The sequence below is a fragment of the Eubalaena glacialis genome, chromosome 3, assembly GCF_028564815.1.
Source record: "Eubalaena glacialis isolate mEubGla1 chromosome 3, mEubGla1.1.hap2.+ XY, whole genome shotgun sequence".
Taxonomy (NCBI): Eukaryota; Metazoa; Chordata; class Mammalia; order Artiodactyla; family Balaenidae; genus Eubalaena; species Eubalaena glacialis.
In genome coordinates, this window is record NC_083718.1 from 86,351,915 (window position 1) to 86,376,716 (window position 24,802).

Below are 24,802 nucleotides of genomic sequence, written 5' to 3' on the forward strand. Positions count from 1 at the left end.
AAGGAGGCTTTTACTTTTTCCTTACATCTTTCAATATCATTTGAATTTTTGATCAATGTGCACTTAAAAACACTGTCAGCAGAAGTAAGTTATTTGGGCAGTGTGGGATTATTGACCATAAAAGAAGCCCGAGTGATGTGATAATATTTTTGGTGAAAATAATGTATTTCAGATACCTATCCTAGTGCCTGGCACACAGCAGATCCTTAACTTGTTTTAGTTAATTGTGAAAAACAGTTTTTAAAATCTTCAATAATATAACCTAAACAGTAGTAACAACAACAACACACTCCAAAAGTCCTTGGGATTTATGAGCTGACCTACAGTTCTGGGGCTGGGACTCCACTAGTCCCAATCCTGTGAAAAAAACAATCACTTTAAATTGTGAACATCCACTTTAAAGAAGGTATTCTCTGAAGTGATTTTCCTGACTGGTCAACTTCACTGATGAGGCTTCGGCTACAGATTTGGTCCTCAGCCAGGCTGGGAGACTGGGTCACGGAGCGAAACAAAATCGGGTGGAGAAGACAATGTGTAGAACGTGCCTGGGAGAGTTGGTGTGGGTTACTGAGCAAGTCAGGAGCAGTATTTTGGGAGGATTATTCTGACCTTTAAATCTTTATCCTGACTGAGACTTGCAGGATAAATTGATGCTCCTGAATTTTACTCAAAATTTTTTTCTAAAATTTGCAAATCACAAACAATCTGAGGATCTCTTACTATATTTGCTGCATGCATTTAATAGAACCATTTCCCCTGTTCTTATTTATTATTCCTTTTTATGTTCATTATTTGCTCCCTTTCAGACAATCATTCTAATTTCGCTTCTTTGTGTTCCTGCAAAAAGTGTATTGCTTTCTATGCATTAAAAATAATTATCCTCGCATACTATATTTTCCACTTATGTGGCATTCTTGAAATAGCAAAGCTACTGAGATGAACAGATTAGTGGTTTCCAGGGGGTGGGGGTGAGGTAGGAGGTGGTTGGGAGTAAATTGCGGAGTTCTTTTGAGGTGATTGAACAGGTCTGTATCTTGATTGTGGTGGTGGTTAGAAGAATTTATACATGGAATAAAATTGCACAGGATTACATGCACACACGCACATATGAATGCAGTTTAAAGAAACTGTGAAAAGTAATTCAGGTCTGTAGACTAGTTAATGGTAATGTACCAATGTCATTATCCTGGTTTTGATATTGTACTACAACTCTAAATCATGTCACCATTGGGGGAAGCTGAGTGAAGGGTACATGGGATTCTACTATTTTTGCAACTTCCTGTGGATCTATTATTATTTCAAAACAAACATTTTAAAAAGCTGCAGAACATACTTTACTACTAACTAAATAGATGCAAAGTTAAACTAGAATGGCATATGCTTTTTCTGTTCCTATTGCTTATATACTCTTCTTTGGTACCAGACAATGTTTTAAACACTTTACATGTATTAAGTCATTTTATCCTCACAATAACCCCATAGGTAGGTAGTATTATTATTTCCATTCTACAGATGTAGAGATGGAACCACAGAGAGGTTAAGTAATGTGCCTATAGTCACACAGTCATATCAGCAAGAATCATATCCTATCAGCCAAGTGACCAAGCCAAGATAAAAATTCAGTCTCCTTTTAGTCACTATACTACACCACTAATGTCAAAGCAAGATGTTGATGCAGCATTTATAGCAGTTAACAATATTAGAAATAATCAACAATTTAGGAATGCTGAAGTAAGTTATATCAACTCTAAGGGAAAAAAAAAGTTAGCTGTTAGACTTAGTCTAACAAGCCCAGTTTATTGACTTGTTTTCAAGGAGGGAGAGCACACACCAAAAACTGTGAGGTGTCTCACCAACAAAAGAAAAACATAGAGTTATTGTAAGCTGTGGGGAAGGATAAACTATAGAGTTTTGATGGGCTTAAAGCAAAGCAGGGCTGTGTGAAAGGATGGACATCAGAACTAGGCTTTCAGGTGCATTCAGGGTCCTGTTTCCTTGGAAACTACAAAGTTTAGATAAAGGTGGAATGTTGTGTTTAGAAATCTCTTGTTTGAAGTTTTGTACCTGGGTTGAAAACCAAGGCTGCTTCTCTGTGTCAGAGTGACTTAGGTCCTCTGGGCAGGAGGGGGATATTTCATTCTTACTGATATGATTTCACACAGCAAAAGTTCTGATAATCTATGATTTTTAAGAGAACAAAGTTTCTCAGTGAATAAGAAAGCAGTGGTCCCTCAAAGAAGGGGATTCTGACTCTTTGTAGCTACAGCATGTCCTTGGGACTTGTGTTTCCTGCTAATTCTTTGATTAATTCTTTGACGTTCATTGCAGCCTGATGAATGGCAGAACAGATTTTTTACTTTCTCAGTCCTAGAAAATGTCTACTTTCTCAGAATGCATGTAAGTGATATTGTGTTTTATATTTTATTCTATTTTTTACTTTCCCCCTTTCTAACGTATATGTTAAAAATTGGCCTTTCCCTCTCAACTCCCACAAAAAACCTGCATCTCTCTTTTGCTATCCATGTTGTGATGTGAACATGCACTCTGTTGACTGAAGTGCTGCATTGAGCTTCAAGATGTGCAAACACCACATTTTACCCCCCACTCTCCCGCTGACGGACATCCACGTTTGCTCCAGTTCCCCATCATCACAAACATGCTGTTATAAATAAACATCATTGTGCATTTCCCTTATGGACCTATGTAATAATATCTTTTGGTTGAGAACTCTCATTACTAGGGTCTATTTATTCTTTATTGAATGAAGTAGTACCAGGCTCCCCTCCAGAATGGTAGGCTCAGACTTCCAACACCAAGGCGTCAGGACTCCCATGAGACCACTTCCAGGTCAACGCTTGGGTCATCCAACTTTCTAAGTTTGGCCAGACTATCTGGTGTAGAGTGATATCTCATCTTTGCTTTCATTTTCATTTCTTTGATTATTAATGAGTTCAAGCATCTCTACATGAGTTTGATAGCTTCTGTGTTTGCTTTTCTGTGTATTGCTTACTTATAGACTTTTCCCAACATCGTTTATGGAGTAAAACCTAGCCACTCCATAGTTTGGCATTTGAGGCCCCTAAAACTGGTCTCTGATGTCCCCAGTATGAAAAGCTCATTTCTCATTACTGCCCTTTGTCCATGCTACCTGTGGTCCAACAATTCTTCTTTGTTTTCACTCTCCCTTCTGCCTGGGTTACACCACCTTCCTTAGCCCCCAATCTAAACATATCTCAAATCCTAAATATTCCTGAGAACCCACCTCAAATATCACCTCCTACAGGAAGGGTTCCCTTGTTTGTTCAGCTGGAATTGACCTTTCCCTCTCAGCTCCCACAGAGCTCAACCTGCCCTCTCTTTATCATCCACCGCAATAGGCCTTCCACTTTTGCTATTCATGTGGGTATCACCTCCCCATAAAGACAGGCATCAGGTTATGTGTGCAAGAACAGAAAGATTCAGAAGGCATGTTCAGAGAAATATTGACTTTAAAGAATAAGTAAGATGATTTTTACTTTATTCTTTGTAGTTTCCTCTAGCCAGTGTTTTTCTAACTATAGGTTGTAACTCATTAGTAGGTTATGAAATCGATTTACTTGATAGAGAGCACATTTTTCTCCCTTTTTTTGAGAAGAAGAGAAGAGAAAATATCAGAGTATATCACAAATAGTAAGTATCATTTTGTGAAACCTGTTGCAATTTATATTCTTTTGCGAATGTGACTAGGAGGCCATGTAAAATGTGTTTCTTACTGGGGGTTGAGGTCAGGAGAGGTCTGTTCTACTGTACTGAAAGGGTCATAGAACATGCCATCCCAGAATATGCCACTTTGGCATATTGATCATTTTGAGCTGTAGGCACTTGAAAAACAGGAAATGCAGGGACAGACTTTCTTTGAACTCCCCTTATCTGCTTAAGGACAGATTCTCCAAAGGAACTCAATTGTCATAAATGCCCTCCCTGGAGAGTTTCACTGACCAGGGAACATTGACTCTTCACAGGATAGGAGACCAGAAGTCGAGACCACACTCAGACAAACTTTGTCACAAACTATCATACCTCCCATCTATTCTTCTAGGGCCTATTCATTTCTCCTCAAAGTCATTTATTCTCCCCTAAGAGGCTTGTATCCCCTGTCCCCTTTCCCTATTAAGAAAGATATTTAAGTCTGAATTCTAAGCCACCTCGGTGTGTTACTCATTTTTTTCCTGAGTATCTACCATGTATACATGAGGTATACATGTTAGTAAACTTCTGTTTGCTTTTTTCTTGTTAATTTCTCTTTTTATTATGGGGGTCTCACCTAAAAATTCAAAAGGTCAGAGGGAAAATTAGTTTTCCTCCCCTACAGTACATGTATTGATGTTATTTGTATCTATTGTGTATATCACTTTTCCTTGAAACACTGACTCTAATACCAAAAAAAAAAAAGTAAAACACAAAACTTTTTTTCCCCCCTGGCTTTAATGGAAGCAAACTCATGAATAATATTTTCAAAACCTGCTTCTTTGCTTAGTTCATTTTCTTTCTTTCTTTTTTTTTTTTTTTGAATTCTCCTAATTCATCACACCCCCACCACCACCACCACTTTCCCCCCCTTGGTGTCCATACATTTGTTCTCTACATCTGTGTCTCTATTTCTGCCCTGCAAGCTGGTTCATCTGTATGATTTTTCTAGGTTCCACATATATGCGTTAATATACGATATTTGTTTTTCTCTTTCTGATTTACTTCACTCTGTATGACAGTCTCTAGGTCCATCCACCTCACTACAAATAACTCAATTTCGTTCCTTTTTATGGCTGAGTAATATTCCATTGTATATATGTGCCACATCTTCTTTATCCATTCATCTGTTGATGGACACTTAGGTTGCTTCCATGTCCTGGCTATTGTAAATAGAGCTGCAATGAACATTGGGGTGCATGTGTCTTTTTGAATTATGGTTTTCTCTGGGTATATGACCAGTAGTGGGATTGCTGGGTCATATGGTAATTCTATTTTTAGTTTTTTAAGGGACCTCCATACTGTTCTCCATAGTGGCTGTATCAATTTACATTTCCACCAACAGTGCAAGAGGGGTCCCTTTTCTCCACACCCTCTCCAGCATTTGTTGTTTGTAGATTTTCTGATGCTGCCCATTCTAACTGGTGTGAGGTGATACCTCACTGTAGTTTTGATTTGCATTTCTCTAATTATTAGTGCTGTTGAGCAGCTTTTCATGTGCTTCTTGGCCATCTGTATGTCTTCTTTGGAGAAATGTCTATTTAGGTCTTCTGCCCATTTTTGGATTGGGTTTTTTTTTTTTTTAATATTGAGCTGCATGAGCTGTTTATATATTTTGGAGATTAATCCTTTGTCCGTTGATTCGTTTGCAAATATTTTCTCCCATTCTGAGGGTTGTCTTTTGGTCTTGTTTGTAGTTTCCTTTGCTTTGCAAAAGCTTTTAAGTTTCATTAGGTCCCATTTGTTTATTTTTGTTTTTATTTCCATTACTCTAGGAGGTGGTTCAAAAAAGATCTTGCTGTGATTTATGTCAAAGAGTGTTCTTCCTATGTTTTCCTCTAAGAGTTTTATAGTGTCCAGTCTTACATTTAGGTCTCTAATCCATTTTGAGTTTATTTTTGTGTATGGTGTTAGGGAGTGTTCTAATTTCATTCTTTTACATGTAGCTGTCCAGTTTTCCTAGCACCACTTATTGAAGAGACTGTCTTTTCTCCATTGTATATCGTTGCCTCCTTTGTCATAGATTAGTTGACCATAGGTGCGTGGGTTTATCTCTGGGCTTTCTATCCTGTTCCATTGATCTATATTTCTTTTTTTGTTCCAGTACTGTATTGTCTTGATTACTGTAGCTTTGTAGTATAGTCTGAAGTCAGGGAGTCTGATTCCTCCAGCTCTGTTTTTTTCCCTCAAGACTGCTTTGGCTATTTGGAGTCTTTTGTGTCTCCATACAAATTTTAAGATTTTAAAACACAAAACTTAGGCTCAAATTCCATCCTGGCTACTTTTTAGCTGGGTGACCCACGTATCCAGGTGTCTCATCTTCACCAGAAATTTTCTTAACTGTAAGACAGGGAAACAAACCTCTTCTTCCTTTCCTGGGTTCTTGTGGAATCAAATGAGAGGACATAAGTGAATGGCTTTTGTGATTCATAAGGCACTCAGGAACCCAAGTATTCTTAATGTCTGGGCCACAGTCTAGCAGAATCTCAAGATGCTAATCATCTAGAGATTAAATAATGTACCAATTGTTTCCTATGTATTAGTCTTTCTTTCTACAACATGATTGTAATGTTCCCAAAGGAAAGATTTAGGACTTGTATCAATTAGTGTTTATCATACTGTTAATTAAATTGACTAATAATTATTAATTTATTGCCATGTTGAAACTCTGCTCTAAGTATTTTGCATTACTTGTATTTATCTCATTTTATCCCTATGGTAATCCTATGAGGTGTCTACATTTATTGTCACTATTTTACAGATACTGAAACTGAGACATTGAACTCCTATTCTAGCTCCATATCTTTTCTCTTCCAGCTTTTCCCAGACAAATGAATCCGGGAACATTCTACTATTGCCCAGACAGTTCAGGCTGTCTCATGATTACCAGAGGCATCTAACCAAGGGCCAAAGACATTTCCCTGCACTGCCCCTGAAGCCTGGACTTCCCCAAGTGGAGATACAGCCTCTCCTCTAGCCTCCACACTCATGGGCACAGAAAGCATTAGTAAAAATGCAAAGCTGTTGCTCTTAGTTTTAATACTCAGGTGCAAGTGACTGACAGATGGCCTTTTGGAGGTGGAGAGTTCATGGGCACCTAGACAGAGGGAAACCAGGGGAAGTCTGGGCCTGCTTCCAGAGGGCCCTAGGGGCTCAGGGCTCAACATCCGTGGTGGGTTGAATAGTGTCCTCCCCCCAAAATTCATGTCTACCCGGAAGCTCAGAATGTGATTTTATTTGGAAATATGGTCTTTGCAGATGTAACTAAGAGTCTTGAGATGAAATCATCCTGGATTGAGGGTGGGATAAGTGAAAGGAGAGGGAGAGTTGGACACAGAGATTCAGGAAAGAAGGTCATGCGAAGACAAAGGCAGAAATTGGAGTGATGCTCCCAGAAGCCAAGGAACGCCAGGAGACACTGGAAGCTGAAAGAGGCAAGGAAGGATTCTCCCCTAGAAGCTCTGGAGAGAGCATGGCCCTGCTGATACTTTGATTTCAGACTACTGATCTCCAGAACTGTGAGAGAATAAATTTCTGTTGTTTTAAGCTAGCAAGTTTGTGGTAATTTGCTATAGCAGCCCTAAGGAAATGAACACAGCATCCTTGCAGCAGTTTGGGTGTGAGCTGTCCTGAAGAGCAAGAAGAGTTTGCCACTGCTGCAGACCACAGCGGAGTCAATCTGGGTTCTTCCTGCCCTGGTATGGCCTCAGGGAGCCCTACAGACGTCCATGGCTGGGAGAGGTCAACCAGTGTCTAGAGGCCCTCAGTGCCACTTGCGAAGATGGAGATGCCCTGAGGAACTCTGGGTTGAGCAGGTCAAGGGGCTCATGAAGGGGCCAGTCTGATAGCTGTGGAGTACCAAGTCTCCCATTCTTGAGGCCTTTTCTTCTCCACTGCCATCTCCTTTCCCTCCCTCCCACCTTTCCTCCAAGTACACTGTATACTCTGCTTCTTATCACACTCAAATCTCCCTTCCCACAAATAAAAAGAACCTAGTGTCTTTCATGAATACAGGATGGTGTATTAGTTTCCCATTCCTGCTTTAACAAATTACCACAGATTTAGTGGCTTAAAACAACACAAATTTATTCTCTTGTAGTTCTGGAGGTCAGAAGCCAAAAATGAATCTTAAGGGGCTAAAATCAAGTGCCAGAAAGACTGATTCCTTCTGGAGGCTCTGTGGGGAGAATCCACTCCTTGTCTCTTCTAGCTTCTAGAGGTTGCTGGCATTTCTTGGCTCCTGGCCTCATCACCCCATCCCTGCTTCTGTCATTACATCACCTTCTCCCCACTGAGCCTCGTGCCTCCCTCTAATAAGGTCTGTTGTGATTACATTTAGGGCCCACCCAGATAATCCAGGATAATCTCCCTGCCTCAAGGTCCTTAATTTAATCACATTGGCAAAGTCCTTTTTGCCATATAAGGTAACATATTCAGAGATTCCAGGGATTAGGATGCAGGCATGTAAATGGGGGGCTGTTATTCAGTCTACCACAAATATGAACCCCTCTCTAAAGCACCTCCCTTCAAGCACTGATCCTATTAAGCAGGTCACTAGTGGTGAACTCTGCCCTCAGCAAAGGTCACCAGAAGCTGGCTAATGGTTGGCTTTAGCCATCTGTGGGCAAGGGTTACAGCCCAGGGAAGCTACCTTCTGCCCTCTTTTGGAGCCAACCTGCAGGAAATTCCTTCCAGACCTGCTGTTGGCCTGCAAATTCCTGAGAGTTCCCTGAGAGCTGGGAGGGGCCTGGATACTGGGTCCTTTTGAGTGAGGATTCAGAAGCCAGGGTTTCTGGGTAAGCAGGAGGAAGAGAGTCCACTGAAGCAATGAGGCCCTCAACCCTGTGTTCAATCAGGCACCTCCTGTCATTTCCCCTCCCAGCTTCCAGTATGTGCCCTTTACTTGGTGTTTTCTGCTTAATATGAACTTTGGAGTCCCAGCAATTTGGTCAGAATCCCTGGCCCTGGCACTCACTAGCTGTGAGAGCTTGGGCAAAATACTCAAAGCTTCCCAGTCTAAAATGAGGATGATAAAACAGCTACTTGCCTTGCAGGGTTGTCATGGTGATTAAAAGAGATACAAAATATAAAGCATAGTCAGAAGTGACTGAGCTTAATGCATAAGTAGTTGTTATTTCTGAACTTCAGTGTACAATATGTCCCTATGATGACCACAGTTGCCCCTTGGGACACTTTCTCCTGGTGGCCCTCTTCTCTTTCCAGCTCTCCTTCTGCCTCTTGGTGTTCTCTTCATCCACCAGCCCCACCACTGGTCCTGCTTGCCCAGGATGCCTGCCTCAGTCCTCTTCTCTTCTCCTTGACCCCTGGGTAGATCTCATCTCATTCCTTGCCTTCTGTTACCCTTATCTATCTGCTAAGGGCTTCCCCCAAAGTAGCTCCAGCTGAGCCCCTTTGCTGTTTAAATTAATATTCCTAACTCTTAGTGAATGTGTCCTAGATGGATAACAGGAATCTCAACTTCAATGTTGGAAGGGCCTTTATGCAGCTTCTTGGTTCCAAAAGCAATTTCTTCTCCCTACATTCTCCACCTTAGTGAAAAACTACCATTATCTCCTAGCTTCTCAAGCCAAGGAGAGGCTCCTTCCTCTCTTGCATTCTCCAAATACCTAAATCACCAAATCTTATCAAATTTACTTTCTACAATTCCCTCAAGTCCATCACTGTATCTCTGTCCACTCCTAGCCACTGCCTTAACTGAGGCCACCAACAGCTCTGATTAAAGGACACAAAGTCCAATAAACAATCCAGTTCCATGACCAACTTTTTCTGGAAACAGGCTGGACATGATAAAACTTTTAAAAAGAACGTGAATTTCTTTTTGCTTGATTTTCTTTTTTGTAATCTGAAAGAGGAAAATTACTTAAGTACCTAAAATAATTAAATTTTGATATTGACATTAAAAAAATTGGGTACTACTTCACCCTAGGTTTTCAAACCAATGAAGACATTCCAGAAGTTTTCTATTAGGCCTAGGAAGTTTGACCTTCACAGAACAGTGGCAGGAATATCATCTTTGTCCTATTACCCCAAAGGTGTCAAAGCTAAAATGCCTGTGGCAGTTTGGGAAGCCCTGAAGGCACTGGAGAACTCCTCACTCCTCCCAGAACAGGCTCACAGTGAGAACCAGATTCTGTTTTCTTGGCCTTGTGGGGCAAATCCCCCAAACAGCTGCTGATGGGTGAGGCAGCAGTGTCTTGCCAAGGCCTGACTCTCCACTGGGTGAGAGGGATTGGGTCAGACAGGCCCACTTCCTCAGAAAGTGAGTGTGTACACACCTGTTTCCACTGCCTGTTGTTTCTTGGCCCCATGTGAGGGCAGGGGGCTGTCAGTTGAGTAGAGAACACTTCCATGGTTGAGGCCCAGAGCCCGGCTGTGTAGCAGCCCTGGAAGAGGGATCAATGATGCAGACAAGGCCCTGCCCTTAAGGGGCTCACCTTTGACAGGAAACCAGGAAAGACCAACCAGGGAGGGCCTCCCCTGTTCCACCAGCAAGAGACCAGTGCTCCTCCCTCTCTGCTTTCTTTCATCATTATCCTTCCACACCTTGCAAGCATTGAGTTTGGTGAGTGAGCAATCCACTGCTGTGGCAGGAGGACAGAGGTGGGTAGAAAAATGAGGAGGGGGTGAAGGCAGGATATAGACATTCCTGCTAAGCTAGGAACGCCTGACCTGCCTTAGCCATGACAGATGCCCAGGCTGACTGCAAATTTCAGGGCCACAGGGAGATCTTAGATATCTGCTTTTAAATCTGATGTAGTATCCCTTCAGGGAGTATGATCCTGGGGAGGAAGAGCCCTGACATGGAAATCTATGTGCTCAGGGGTCTGCTGAGCCACTAACGGCTCAGACATGCTGGAAAGTCACTCACTGTCTGAGAACTTCAGGCTGCCTCTTTGAAAACAAACTTCAGTGGATGAGATGCTGGGTGCAAATGTGCCAACCCTGCACAGCCCTGAGTCACTGCTGCTTCTGCTTATATCTCACAGAGTATAGATCCTGAGGATCCCATCTTGCAGTGTTGGTCTGAGCAGGGAATGAGACCCTGGGTCTGTATTAGTTTTCTAGGGCAGCCATAACAAAATACCACAGACTGCGTGGCTTAAACAACTAATTTTATTTTCTCACAGTTCAAGAGGCTAGAAGTCCAAGATCAAGATGTCGGCAGGTTGGATTTCTTCTGAGACCTGTCTCTTTGGCTTGCAGATGGCTGCCTTCTCATTGTGTCCTCACATGGATATCCCTCTGTGTTGTCTGTGTCCTGATTGCCTCTTCTTATAAGAACACGACTCATTTAGGGTCCATCTTAATGACCCCATTTTAAACTTAATTGCCTATTTAGAGGTCCTATCCCCAAATACAGTCACATTCTGAGGTACAAGGAATTAGGGCTTCAACATATGAATTGTTGGGGGGCACAATTCAGCCCATAACAGGGCCTATTCTGAAAATCTCTGTGAGCCTGGGGCTGCAAACTGGGGACCCACTGTCAGGAGAAGCTGCAGTCCACATTGCTCTTCTTTTTTTCCCCACACTCCTTGCAAAGGGCAAAAAAGTTTTCCAAAGTATGTCTACTTCAGTTTCTATTCCCCTCAGTGAATTCTCACCCATCTCTGGTAATGCTTTTATCTATCAACTGTGCTGAGACAACAAAAACACAAACTCTGGCCTCTTCCAGGTACAAACAAGCAATGATCAAGGTTAAAAAGAGATGTCATCTGAGACCCACATAGTAGCTCCTGAGTCTTGTGTGGTGTGGGCTCTACAAGATACTGTCCCACTCCCCCAGTTGAACAGGTTCATTCCTAAAAGACAGTAAGAGACCTTAGACTTCTGCTCTCATCTGGTGCAGGAACTGCCCCTCTGAGACAACGTCAAATCTCTGCCCTTACAGATCCTGGGGCCAGCAAATGGGTGCAAGGGAGAGGAGCAGGGTCTGTTCTGCCTTCCATTGATTCAGTGCCTCCCACAGCTTGAACTCTGAGCGCCTTGACCTGGATAACTTCTCATATAACTACACAGACCTCACGCCTATGCCTCTCGGGATGTCTTCCAGGAAGAATCAGTCTCCTGCCGTGGAGCCGAGAACAATACCGACAAGACCGAGTCCCCGGGGAGTGGCCTAGGTTATGGCGGCCCTTGAGCTCCCGGCCGTCCATCCTCTTCCCCACAGCTGCTCCTTTGGGCTCAGGCCGGTCAAACCCACCCGACTGTCTGAATTGAATGCCATGCCGCAGACACCTGATCCTTCCTTGTCCTCTGGTCTATTCCTGCACAGAGCTACCGGTACTTGTCTGAGTGGGGTTGGCATTTGAAAGAAATGGAGCAAAGCTGAGGAAAGTGAGAATGTCAAGGGCTTAAAATAACAGGCGAAATCGTTCAGGTCCGCGCGGGAGTTTTGAGAAAGAGAGGGGGGAGGAAGGGCATGAATGGCCTCCGCTAAATTCTTCGCTGAGGAATGACGCCCGGGCATTACCGACATCCAACACGCAGCCAGGTTGCAGGAATCCCTCATTTTCCCCGGCAGAAACGGGGCGGGACCGACCGAGGTGGCGATTTCCCTCCGGAGCCGGAGAGCCACGCGGGGCGGGGCCCTTTCCGGCGGGGGTGAGGAGGTCAGATCTGCGCGCGGCTCTCAACTGCCTGAAGGCCAGCCCCCGCGCGCTCAAGCCCGCGAATCCTGAGCGTCCCCTAGTGACTCCGCCTGGTCTAACCTCCCACACCCCCACCCCCACCCCCAGCCCCCTCCCACTCTCCCGGGACAGATTACAATTCTGGGCCACGGTCGAGTACGAAGACGCCCTAGAAGAGCCCGACCCTACGGGAGGACCCGTGGCCGCCTCCAAGAAGCGAAACTGGGCGCCCTGGCCGCGCGCAAGAACGCAGCGGCAACCTCGCCAGTCCAGAGAAGCCGACTGACCAAACTCACTCAGATCTTGACACCCCGGAAGGCGGCCAGCAAGCAGGGGACTAGGCCGGATACCTGGCCTTTCTTTAGCCTATCTGTTGGAGCCTAACGCTCTGCCCGCTCTAACGGCCTCTCCTCCCGGGGTATGCGAGGGTCCGCCGGGAGAGCACGGACAAGTGGCACAGCTTCTTCCAAGTGCAGTTGTGGATGGCTCTGAAAAGAGCCTTTGGATATGATGGAACCTCGAGCCGAGCGCACACTTCTTAAGCCCGCTCCCCGCGGATGCGGCGGGCCAGCTGGATGTCTTTGGGCATGATGGTCACGCGCTTGGCGTGGATAGCGCACAGGTTCGTGTCTTCAAACAGCCCCACCAGGTAGGCCTCGCTCGCCTCCTGCAGCGCCATCACGGCCGAGCTCTGGAAGCGCAGGTCGGTCTTGAAGTCCTGCGCGATCTCGCGCACCAGCCGCTGGAAGGGCAGCTTGCGGATCAGCAGCTCGGTCGACTTCTGGTAGCGCCGGATCTCGCGCAGGGCCACGGTGCCCGGCCGGTAGCGGTGCGGCTTCTTGACGCCGCCGGTGGCCGGCGCGCTCTTGCGGGCCGCCTTGGTGGCCAGCTGCTTCCGCGGGGCCTTGCCACCGGTCGACTTGCGGGCAGTCTGCTTTGTACGGGCCATAGCGAAACGAGACACGAGCTCACCGGCGCAACGCTGCTCAAGGAGAGAAACCGGGATCCAGCCCGCCGCAGCGGCCTTTATAGGCACAGTCTTTTCCCGATTGGGCGGGACAATAATTGAAAGTCCCGCGCTGGCTGTCCATTGGCTGTGACGTCATCGGCCCTAGCGCCACTGATTGGCTTGGGCAGTATCCCCACCCACCCCCGCCCACCCGCCTCCCTTTCTACTTTCCAGTTTGCCAACAGTTTTCCCTGCCTTGTTTTTCCTTTCTTTCAGGGTGAGAGTCAGTTTTGAGCGCAACTGTGTCAGAGTGTTCCTCCTCAGCCCTTCGCTCCCTTGGAACGCGCTACCCGCGAAACCCTCTTTCTACGGTTTCTAGCTCCCGAATTGAACCTCAACCTTCTGTTTGGCCCCGCCGCCCGCGGAACGCCTTGTTGCCTTCTCAGAGCCCCCTAGCTTAGTTGGCATGACGGATCGTTGTGTGGTTTTTGGTTTTGTTTTGTTTCCGCCTTTCGGTGCTTTTCGGATCGGAAAGTTATCTGCGCCCCCCTCCGGGCGCAAGATTCCGCCTCCGAAAGCCTAAGTGGGGACCTGTATCTCCGCCGCAAGCCGCCTTTTTTTCCCCGTTTGAGACAGTCGACTCACTTAAGCCAAACTCCAGGTCCACCACACTCCCGAAAACTGTCCGCTCCCCTAACCGACTGAGGTGAACGGGGCGTGTACGTGTGTGAGAGGGAACGTCCCCGTTGTACTGGACCTCTAGTGTTGGGCAAAGGCCTGGGGAACAACTATAGAGTTGCTCACTAGGCATGCGACTCCGAGTTAAGGCATCGCGGGTCGCCTGACGGAGTACTTAGAACTGAGTCGACCCTGGCGCCTAAGAGGCTTACCACCTTCACCTGAGTTAATTAACCTCCCGGATTTACAACCCGTCACCCCCCCCCTCAAGCAAAACACCGGTAAGGTACTCAAAGATTCCAGAGGATGGGCGAATGGCACTCCCTCCCCCTCTGTACCCCTGGGCCGCACGTCTACTACTGAGAAGAATGAAATTGAGCAAACTAGGTGTTAGAACAACTCTTTTTATTTGAAAAAGTGGGTGGCTCTGAAAAGAGCCTTTGATTTCAGAGGTGCCCCTTCGAGTAGGGGGCTTGGGAGGGCTTCCCGAGACCGGCCTCACTTGCCCTTTGCCTTGTGGTGGCTCTCCGTCTTCTTGGGGAGCAACACAGCCTGGATGTTCGGCAAAACGCCGCCCTGGGCGATGGTAACTTTGCCCAACAGCTTGTTCAGCTCCTCGTCGTTACGAATGGCCAGCTGTAGGTGACGAGGAATGATGCGCGTCTTCTTGTTGTCTCGGGCCGCGTTGCCCGCTAGCTCCAGGATTTCGGCGGTCAGGTACTCAAGAACTGCCGCCATGTACACGGGCGCGCCGGCCCCCACCCGCTCGGCGTAGTTGCCTTTGCGCAGCAGGCGGTGCACTCGCCCCACCGGAAACTGCAGACCTGCACGGGACGACCGCGACTTGGCCTTGGCGCGAGTCTTGCCTCCCTGTTTGCCACGACCAGACATGACGACCACAGGCACTGCAAACTGCTCCCGTTTAATGACTAACAAAATCGTCCCCAACAGCGCCGCTTCACCCTTTTATAGGCAGAACGGCGATGGTCTACGGAGCAATTTGATTGGCTACAACACAGCTTTGTCCTGATGACCAATAGGATAGCTCAACCAGAATCCACTCATTTACATAACCTCGTCCCCCTCGCAAGAGAGCCACTGAAAACTCGCGAATCGCAACGCGGCGTAATCCGAACCTTAATTTGCGTACAGCCTCTATAAGTACCGAGTCGCTTCCGGTAGCCTTGGTGCGGCTGTTGTGTTTGCGTTCGTGGTGGTCTCTGTAGCGCGTGCTTGCCGTTATGCCTGAACCGGCAAAATCCGCTCCGGCGTCCAAGAAGGGCTCGAAGAAAGCTGTCACCAAAGCCCAGAAGAAGGACGGCAGGAAGCGCAAGCGCAGCCGCAAGGAGAGCTATTCCATCTACGTGTACAAAGTGCTGAAGCAAGTGCACCCGGACACCGGCATCTCGTCCAAGGCCATGGGCATTATGAACTCGTTCGTCAACGACATCTTCGAGCGCATCGCGGGCGAAGCGTCGCGCCTGGCGCATTACAACAAGCGCTCGACCATCACGTCCCGGGAGATCCAGACGGCCGTGCGCCTGCTGCTGCCCGGCGAGCTGGCCAAGCACGCCGTGTCCGAGGGCACTAAGGCGGTCACCAAGTACACCAGCTCCAAGTGAGTTCCTGCCGGGATGCGGCGCTCGCACGAGGCGCCGAGCCGCTTGACTTTACAAAGGCTCTTTTCAGAGCCACCCACTCTCTCAGTGAAAGAAGCTGTCATGTTGTTTTACACGGGTTTTTTGTAGCTCTGCTCTGCTGTTTGTTTTTCTCACCTAGTTAAGGTTAAGAGCGTTCACAGTCGTTAAGTACGAACACAGCCATTTCTTTCAGATAAGTGACGGAGTATTTTTACCTAGTTTGGGAGAACCTAATGCGGTATAGATGTGCTGTGTTTTGTCAGAACTCTTGAAACTGTCTGTTTCAATGATGTTGCTTTTTATGAACTTATGTATGCAAGATAAAGTTCGAATATCAAAGGTGCGACCATCTGGTGTTCCCAAGTGGTAAACAGTGGTGGTACTTAATTTTTTGTATTGTGTGGTCGGTGTTGTTTACAAAAAAGGGATAACTCAACTTTCACTTGGTGCTAACAAATTCCTTGCGTTCGTGTATCTTGCATTCACAAGCACCTGCGTACCCAGTTTATGTGTAGATTCCCCAATAGGGAAACTGGAGCTTGCTTTTGATACCTAGGAATTAACCATTCTTCTGGTGGTTTCTGTCTGCCTCATCTTAGGTCAAATCACATAAAACTTGCCTAATACTCGGTGATAGTGTTCTCCCCAGAGAATTACCTCTTAGAAAAGCTTACCCAATTTAAAAGACATGTCCATACAATGGAAATAAGATATGCATAATTTCCGAAGCAGGAAAATATTTGAAATGTTCGAGGAGCAGAAAGCCCCAATGTAGCTGGGAATGCAAAGGAGACTGGCTTCAGAGGTTAGTGTCGGTGCTTTGGGAACCCTTGGATTGCTTTCTGTAGGGACATGGATAACAGGACCTCATTAACCTTAAAGTAGATCACTGGTTGCTATGGTGAATCATAGATCCTAGATTATCCATAGTAGAAGCAAGGGAACCAATTAGGAGGGCTATTACAGTGTTGCAGGCTAGAGCAGTGACTCTTTACGGTGGCTTCTCTTGTTGCGGAGCACAGGTTCTAGGCACGTGGGCTTTAGTAGTTGTGGCACGCAGCCTCAGTTGTTGTGGCTCACAGGCTCTAGAGCGCAGGCCCAGTAGTTGTGGCACATGGGCTTAGTTGCTCTGCAGCATGTGGGATCTTCCTGGACCAGGGCTCAAACCCGCGTCCCCTGCATTGGCAGGCAGATTCTTAACCACTGTGCCACCAAGGAAGTCCCTAGAGCAGTGACTCTTAATTAAAGTCTCTTCTCCAGACCAGCAGTATTAGCATTACCTGAGAGTTTATTTAAAGGCAGAATCTTCAGACCCTAATAGTTTGTGTTAACGAGCCCTCTGGGTGATTCTGATGCATGCTAAAGTGTGAGAACCACTGGGTGGTCTAGACATGCTGGATTGGAGAACAGTGATAATAATGGAGATGGTGAGAAATGTTGTGATTAAGATTATATTTTGGAGGTAGTACTGTGGATAGGAGCAAAACCCCTAGATTTTTAGCCTGAGCAACTGCGTAAACAGTGGTGCTGTTGATTAGGATTGAATACTGGGAGGAGGGATAGATTGGGGCATTGAAGGGAGATCCAGAATTCTGATTTAAGATTGAGAACCTTCAATATATGGAGTTGACATTCAACATTCAACTCGATAAATGGAGTTGGCAGTGTGAGAGATGCATCTAGGGCTCAGCGAAGAGAACACGAACCTGCTTTTAAAAAAAGTGCACAACCTAAAAATTGATAAGTATGTTTTATTCGGTGGACTTAGCTGAGGACTTAAGCCTGGGATACAGCCTCTCAGATCCAAGGGACTGTTCCAAAGAGGTATGGGAGGAGCCAGGATATATAGGAGTTTTTGATGAAAAAAATAACCAAACATATAGTCGAACATCAAAAGATTACTGCTAATCACAAAAACAGACATCTCAAGTTAATGATTTTAGTGCTTTCCTAGGTATAGAAAGATACAAGAGTTTGGGCTTATTGAAACCATTTCTTTGATATGCACCTTAACTATGTAGGGCCATTATTTTGTTTTTCTCCATCCTGAATCTCCTCAGGGTGCACCGTCAGGGGTGGCTGCAGTGGCTGAGGGCTTTTTGGCCACAACATCTTTTGCTTACTGAAATGGCAGGCGACATTCTTTGTCCACACTCTAAACACAGCAGTGGGGATGAAGGCTATCACCTTATTCTTCTAGACTTTATTTCTCCTTATATGTTTCCTTAACGTATTCTTTGAGATTTGATTTCGTATGTGTTTATGTAGTATAACTTAGTAGTTGATAGCCCTATAATGTATGTTATTGACTATGTAGTATTTTTCTTATTCTGTTTTTCTAATTTTATGCTGATTTTCATTAAGGAACTCACCTAATCCCTTATGTAGGTGGAGCTCAAACTTGACTGCCCATAGGTACCTGGAGAACTTTTAGAAATACTGATGTCTGGGTGCCATCCCCAGAAATTCTGATTTAAGTGATTTGGGACACAGTCATCACTTGGAATTTTTTAAAAGTTCCCCAGGTGACTCTAATGAGCAGTCAAGTTTGAGAACCATTGCCACATGTGTTTCCCAGAAAACAGATCTTATCTACAGTTCTTAGTGTTGGCATGATTGGTTTAAATGTAGTCCCAACCACTTCCCACACTGATTAGCTCAGGAATCTAGACCAATCTAATCAGCACAACATTTCAGAAATTGAACTACTGGGAATGTAGATTGCTCTTATCTTTCGGTAAAGAATCTTCTTTGCTTTCAAGAGGCTGCAGCAGAATGTAGTGTTATGTGGGTGTGAAGGCAAGAATGATTGTAGACAACAGGAGGGCAACTGCTGAGAGGAAGAATTGGAAAGCTGAGCCACTCATGGAGTTCAGCCAGCCTCAGAGCCCTACTTGGATCTTGAAATATTTGAGAAATAATAATTTCCCAGAATAAAAGGAAAGATGATAGACCTTTTATCTTGGAAGGTCTCAAAGAGACCAAATAGGGTAGATAAGGAAAAATAGAGGTGCTCCAACTACACATTTGGACTAAATGTCCAAGTTTTAAAATCAATATTTGACCAGGGCCAAAGATTAATATTGCCATTAAAATGAAGGACAGTCTAGGATTTTTAAAAATCTGAAATTTTATTTAAAAATTAAGTAATTCTATTATTAAAAATTTTAGTTTCTTAGGGCTGCCATAACAAAGTCCCACAAACTGAGTGGCTTAAAACAACGGAAATTTATTCTGTCATCATTTCTGGAGGCTAGAAGTCTAAAGTCAATGTGTTGGCAGGCCCCTGTCTCTCTGAAGGCTCTTGGCCAGGATCCTTCCTTGTCTTTCAGCTTCTGGTAGCCCCAGGTATTATTTGGTTTACGACAAACCCTGACATTTGTCTCAATTTTCTTCCTGTGCATTTCTATATTTTATTATAAGGACACCTGTCATACTGGATTAGAACCCACCCTAATGACCTTATTTTAACTTGATTACATCTACAAAGACCCTATTTTCAAATAAGGCCACATTCTAAGGCACTGGGGAGTTAGACTTCAACATATCTTTTGAGGGGACACAATTCAACCTATAACAGTAGTCAACAGCGGGGGTAGGCTGAATAGGGCTCCTAAATATGTCCACATCTAAATCCCTAGAATCTGTGAATATTACCTTAAATGTCAAAGGGGACTTTCCTGGTGTGATTTTGAGATAGGGAGATTATGCTGGATTATTTGGGTGGACCCAAATGTAATCACCAGTGTCCTCATGAGAGGCAAAAAAAAGCCAAGGGAGGAAGAAGGTGATGGAAGCAGAGAGAGATTTGAAGATGGTACGATGCTGGCTTTGAGAATGGAGGCAGGAATCATGAACCAAGAAATGCCTCTCTAGAACCTGGAAAATGCATGGAAAAGGATTCTCCCCTAGAACCTTTGGAGAGAGCAGTTTTGAGACCCACCTGGTGAAACTGATTTTTGTGCTTCTGATCTCCAGAACTTTAAGAGAATAAATTTGTGTTTTAAGCCACCAAGTTTATAGTTATTTGTTACAGCAGCCGTAGGAAATTAATGCAACACCTTTATAGCAGGGGTCCCCAACCCCCGGGCAGCAGACCGGTGGGGGTCCACGGCTTGTTGGGAACCGGGCCGCACAGCAGGAGGTGAGCGGCGGGCGAGCGAGGGAAGCTTCAACTGCCGCTCCCCATTGCTCGCATTACCGCCCCCCACGCCCGTCTGTGTAAAATTGTCTTCCACAAAATCGGTCCCTGGTGCCAAAACGGTTGGGGACCGCTGCTTTAAAGGATATTTTTTTGACAATTGGAGAAATTTGAATATGGATTGCATATTGGTTAATATTACTGAATCAATATTAAATTTTGGGGGTGTAATAATGGTACTGTAGTTATATAGGAGAATGTCCTTAATTTTAAGAGAGACATGTAAATAAAGTAGGGAAAAGAATGAAATTTTGCCATTTGCAGGAACATGGATGGACTTGGAGGGCATTATGCTAAGTGAAATAAATCAGAGAAAGATACTGTATAATATCACTTATATGTAGAATCTAAAAATTACAACAAACTAGTAAATATAACATAAAAGAAGCAGACTCACAGATACAGAGAACAAACTAGTGGTTACCAGTGGGAGAGGGGCAATTTAGGGGTGGGGGAGTGGGAAGTACAAACTACTGGGTGTAAGATAGGCTCAAGGATGTATTGTACAACACGGTGAATATAGCCAATATTTTGTAATAACTGTAAATGGAAAGTAACCTTCAAAAATTATATAAAAATTTAAAAAAATGTTAAGTAGGGAAAAATGTCAAGATGTTTACAACTGATTTTCAAATGGTTCAGAAAATGCAAATGCAGCAAATAGTAACAATTGGTGAAACTAGATGAAGATAATGCTGGTCATTGTACAGTTTCTTTCAACTTTTCTATAGGTTTGAATTTTACAAAACAAAAAATTGAGAAAATTTTAAAAACTTGTAATCAGACTTAAAAAACTAGTACAGAAAACTTTCATAGACGTTAATTATTACATTTTATTTTCACAGTATGTTAACTGATAGAATTTCAACATAGATTTTGAAATAGATAGATTTTTTTACTCAATTATATTTAAAAGTTTTATGTATGTTTGAGAGTGATCATCTATATATTAACTAGAACTCTGAATGATATCCTTTGTTCATACTTTGCTACAATTATTAGAGGTAACTGACTTATGTGGTTGCACTAGCCAAGGGATGCCCAATTAACATTGATTTAGACATTTCATTATTCTGCCTTCTAAGGTTGGAGGTTGAAACTGAAGTTGGATAGGGGATTTTAGTGAAACACTGAGACCAAAGCTAGATATGGAAAAAACCATATCTAGACATGTTATAGCGATTCTAAAAGCATCCAGAAAAAAAAGGATAGATCACCTACAAATGAGCAAGAATCGGGGTTTTATAATCTACCCCTTTGTCCTTTCTCTTCCTTGAACTCCAGTTCTCATATTTCATATTCCCAACTTGGGAATTTGGTATTTCCTATTTGATATTTCCACCTGGATAGCTACCAGTAGTCTCAAAATTTTGTCCAAGACATTACTCTAGGCTTTCCCCCTCCAAACCTACTTGCCTCTCGTATCAGTAAGTTGCAGCTCTTTCCAAGTGCTCAGTCCAAGAACCTGCAATTAATCCTTGATTGCGGGCTTCCCTGGTGGCGCAGTGGTTGAGAGTCTGCCTGCCAATGCAGGGAACACGGGTTCGAGTCCTGGTCTGGGAAGATCCCACATGCCGCGGAGCAACTAAGCCCGTGAGCCACAACTACTGAGCCTGCGAGTCTGGAGCCTGTGCTCCGCAACAAGAGAGGCCGCGACAGTGAGAGGCCCGCGCACCGCGATGAAGAGTGGCCCCCGCTCTCCGCAACTGGAGAAAGCCCTCGCACAGAAATAAAGACCCAACACAGCCAAAAAATAAATATAAATAAAATTAATTAAAAAAAAAAAAAAAAAAGAATCCGCCTGCCAATGCAGGGGACACGGGTTCAAGCCCTGGTCCGGGAAGATCCCACATGCCGCGGAGCAACTAAGCCCGTGCGCCACAACTACTGAGCCTGCACTCTAGAGCCCGCGAGCCACAACTGCTAAGTCCGCGTGCTACAACTACTGAAGCCCGTGCGCCTAGAGCCCGTGCTCCACAACAAGAGAAGCCACCGCAACGAGAAGCCTGCACACCGCAACAAAGAGTAGCTCCCGCTCGCCGCAACTAGAGAAAGCCCGCGCGCAGCAACAAAGACCCAATGCAGCCAATAAATAAATAAATAAATAATTAAAAAAAAAATCCTTGATTCCTCTCTTTCTGTCATAACCTATATACAGTTCATCAGTTTCATTTAAAATATATCTTGACTACTTTTCATCATCTCCACGGCTACCACCCATCTCTCTCCTGAGCTATTACTGTAGCCCTTTTGATATTCTCCCTGCCTCTACTCTTGCTCACCTATAGTCTATTTTTCAACATAGCATCCTGGGTGAGCTTTAGCGTAAATCGAATAATGTCATTACTCTGATCAAACTCTCCAAAGGCACTCTAACCTACTTAGAATTAAAGACAAAATCTTTGCAATGCCCTAGAAGCCTCTCAATGGCATACATAATGACTCTCAACTACCTTTCTGATCACATTTCCCTGCAGATCTTTCCTTTGCTCACTGTGCTTTAGCCACAGTGGCCTTGCTTATTCCTTGAACTCCTCAAACTTGTGCCTGCCTCAGGGCCTTTGCACTTGCTGTTTTTTGTTCTTAGAGTACTCTTCTCCAAGATATCCTATGGCTTACTTTCTTCATTCAGGCCTCTGTTCAAATATTAACCGAAAGGAATAGCAAAGTGAGACACGACGTGTGTCTAGACTAAAAATTGTCTAGATGAAATGTGGATGAAAAATGTCACCTGCCATATCAGTAATCAAAGGATGTTGTGGCCATCAAGCCATCAGGCGCTGCAGCCACCTCAACTGTGCACCCTGAGGGGATTCAGGATGGAGAAAAACAGGATACTGGGCCTAGACAGTTAAGGTGCATATCGAATGAATGATTTCAATCAGCCCACTCTTTCACCTTCCCATAGAGAAGTGCTAAATTTATTAACTTGAGATAGTTTGGGTTTTTTTTCATTAATTAGAATTCTTTTGATGTTCAGCTACCTGGTTTGTTTTTGCAAAAGTGGTATATATTCTGGTTCCTCCCATACCGCCTTGGAACAGTCCCTCAGAGCTATCTGAAAGGCTGTCTCTTGGGCTTAGTCCTCAGCAAGTCGCCGAATAAAACTTGATTCTTAACGCAGACTGTGTTTTTTTTAGTCGACTTATAGATTTTCTATACGTGCTGGGGTGTGGTCAAGGTATTGCTTTTTTTTTTTTAAACAGTAACATTACATTTAGTTTCCTGAGCTCAAGAAAAATGCATTTACAAAGTATTGACCCAATCTAATTGCTGCAGAACAACCACTGCTTAACTTTTTACCCCATCCTCCTGAGTAGATTTACACTGATCCATCACCCATCGCTAACCGTTTCACTGGAAAAGGCAAGTTACTTGCATGAGAATGAACAATTACTCTAACTAGTTCTTAACCGATCTACAAAATCTGGTCCTACCTTGGGTTTTTCCCTTCATCCTAAGGAAGAGGGCAAATTTACACTATGAAAGGAGTAAGTGATACGGAAAAGAACCATAACAGAAAATGAAAATAAATTGGATAACAGCTTCTTCCACTGAAAAAGTGGGTGGCTCTGAAAAGAGCCTTTGGAAAGTCAAGCGGCTCGGCGCCTCGTGCGAGCGCCGCATCCCGGCAGGAACTCACTTGGAGCTGGTGTACTTGGTGACCGCCTTGGTGCCCTCGGACACGGCGTGCTTGGCCAGCTCGCCGGGCAGCAGCAGGCGCACGGCCGTCTGGATCTCCCGGGACGTGATGGTCGAGCGCTTGTTGTAATGCGCCAGGCGCGACGCTTCGCCCGCGATGCGCTCGAAGATGTCGTTGACGAACGAGTTCATGATGCCCATGGCCTTGGACGAGATGCCGGTGTCCGGGTGCACTTGCTTCAGCACTTTGTACACGTAGATGGAATAGCTCTCCTTGCGGCTGCGCTTGCGTTTCCTGCCGTCCTTCTTCTGGGCTTTGGTGACAGCTTTTTTCGAGCCCTTCTTGGACGCCGGAGCGGATTTTGCCGGTTCAGGCATAACGGCAAGCACGCGCTACAGACACCACCACGAACGCAAACACAACAGCCGCACCAAGGCTACCGGAAGCGACTCGGTACTTATAGAGGCTGTACGCAAATTAAGGTTCGGATTACGCCGCGTTGCGATTCGCGAGTTTTCAGTGGCTCTCTTGCGAGGGGGACGAGGTTATGTAAATGAGTGGATTCTGGTTGAGCTATCCTATTGGTCATCAGGACAAAGCTGTGTTGTAGCCAATCAAATTGCTCCGTAGACCATCGCCGTTCTGCCTATAAAAGGGTGAAGCGGCGCTGTTGGGGACGATTTTGTTAGTCATCAAACGGGAGCAGTTTGCAGTGCCTGTGGCTGTCATGTCTGGTCGTGGCAAACAAGGAGGCAAGACTCGCGCCAAGGCCAAGTCGCGGTCGTCCCGCGCAGGTCTGCAGTTTCCGGTGGGGCGAGTGCACCGCCTGCTGCGCAAAGGCAACTACGCCGAGCGGGTGGGGGCTGGCGCGCCCGTGTACATGGCGGCAGTTCTTGAGTACCTGACCGCCGAAATCCTGGAGCTAGCGGGCAACGCGGCCCGAGACAACAAGAAGACGCGCATCATTCCTCGTCACCTACAGCTGGCCATTCGTAACGACGAGGAGCTGAACAAGCTGTTGGGCAAAGTCACCATCGCCCAGGGCGGCGTTTTGCCGAACATCCAGGCTGTGTTGCTCCCCAAGAAGACGGAGAGCCACCACAAGGCAAAGGGCAAGTGAGGCCGGTCTCGGGAAGCCCTCCCAAGCCCCCTACTCGAAGGGGCACCTCTGAAATCAAAGGCTCTTTTCAGAGCCACCCACTTTTTCAAATAAAAAGAGTTGTTCTAACACCTAGTTTGCTCAATTTCATCCTTCTCAGTAGTAGACGTGCGGCCCAGGGGTACAGAGGGGGAGGGAGTGCCATTCGCCCATCC

General features: G+C 45.3%; 4 protein-coding genes and 1 pseudogene across 4 annotated transcripts; 2 read left to right on the forward strand and 3 right to left on the reverse strand.

Moving 5' to 3' along the window:
- Positions 1 to 12,915: 12,915 nt before the first annotated feature.
- Positions 12,916 to 13,468, reverse strand: LOC133086863 (histone H3-like; annotated as a pseudogene).
- Positions 13,469 to 14,392: 924 nt separating this feature from the next.
- On the reverse strand, positions 14,393 to 14,954 carry LOC133086864 (histone H2A type 2-A). The gene has a single exon (XM_061183564.1). It carries the CDS (start codon positions 14,893 to 14,895, stop codon positions 14,503 to 14,505), a length of 393 nt encoding a protein of 130 aa, XP_061039547.1. The 5' UTR covers positions 14,896 to 14,954; the 3' UTR covers positions 14,393 to 14,502.
- A 223-nt stretch (positions 14,955 to 15,177) lies between these two features.
- Positions 15,178 to 20,537, forward strand: LOC133086866 (histone H2B type 2-E-like). The gene has a single exon (XM_061183566.1). It carries the CDS (start codon positions 15,246 to 15,248, stop codon positions 15,624 to 15,626), a length of 381 nt encoding a protein of 126 aa, XP_061039549.1. The 5' UTR covers positions 15,178 to 15,245; the 3' UTR covers positions 15,627 to 20,537.
- Positions 20,538 to 20,648: 111 nt separating this feature from the next.
- LOC133086867 (histone H2B type 2-E-like) lies at positions 20,649 to 23,933 on the reverse strand. Its single transcript, XM_061183568.1, has one exon. The coding sequence runs from the start codon at positions 23,863 to 23,865 to the stop codon at positions 23,485 to 23,487; it is 381 nt and encodes a 126-aa protein (XP_061039551.1). The 5' UTR covers positions 23,866 to 23,933; the 3' UTR covers positions 20,649 to 23,484.
- A 17-nt stretch (positions 23,934 to 23,950) lies between these two features.
- On the forward strand, positions 23,951 to 24,718 carry LOC133086865 (histone H2A type 2-A). Its single transcript, XM_061183565.1, has one exon. It carries the CDS (start codon positions 24,216 to 24,218, stop codon positions 24,606 to 24,608), a length of 393 nt encoding a protein of 130 aa, XP_061039548.1. The 5' UTR covers positions 23,951 to 24,215; the 3' UTR covers positions 24,609 to 24,718.
- Positions 24,719 to 24,802: the final 84 nt, after the last annotated feature.

What these genes read in the sequence shown, in the direction of transcription:
- LOC133086867 (XM_061183568.1), bottom strand. Translation starts at nt 23,865, where the DNA reads ATGCCTGAACCGGCAAAATCCGCTCCGGCGTCCAAGAAGGGCTCGAAA.
- LOC133086866 (XM_061183566.1), top strand. Translation starts at nt 15,246, where the DNA reads ATGCCTGAACCGGCAAAATCCGCTCCGGCGTCCAAGAAGGGCTCGAAG.
- LOC133086865 (XM_061183565.1), top strand. Translation starts at nt 24,216, where the DNA reads ATGTCTGGTCGTGGCAAACAAGGAGGCAAGACTCGCGCCAAGGCCAAG.
- LOC133086864 (XM_061183564.1), bottom strand. Translation starts at nt 14,895, where the DNA reads ATGTCTGGTCGTGGCAAACAGGGAGGCAAGACTCGCGCCAAGGCCAAG.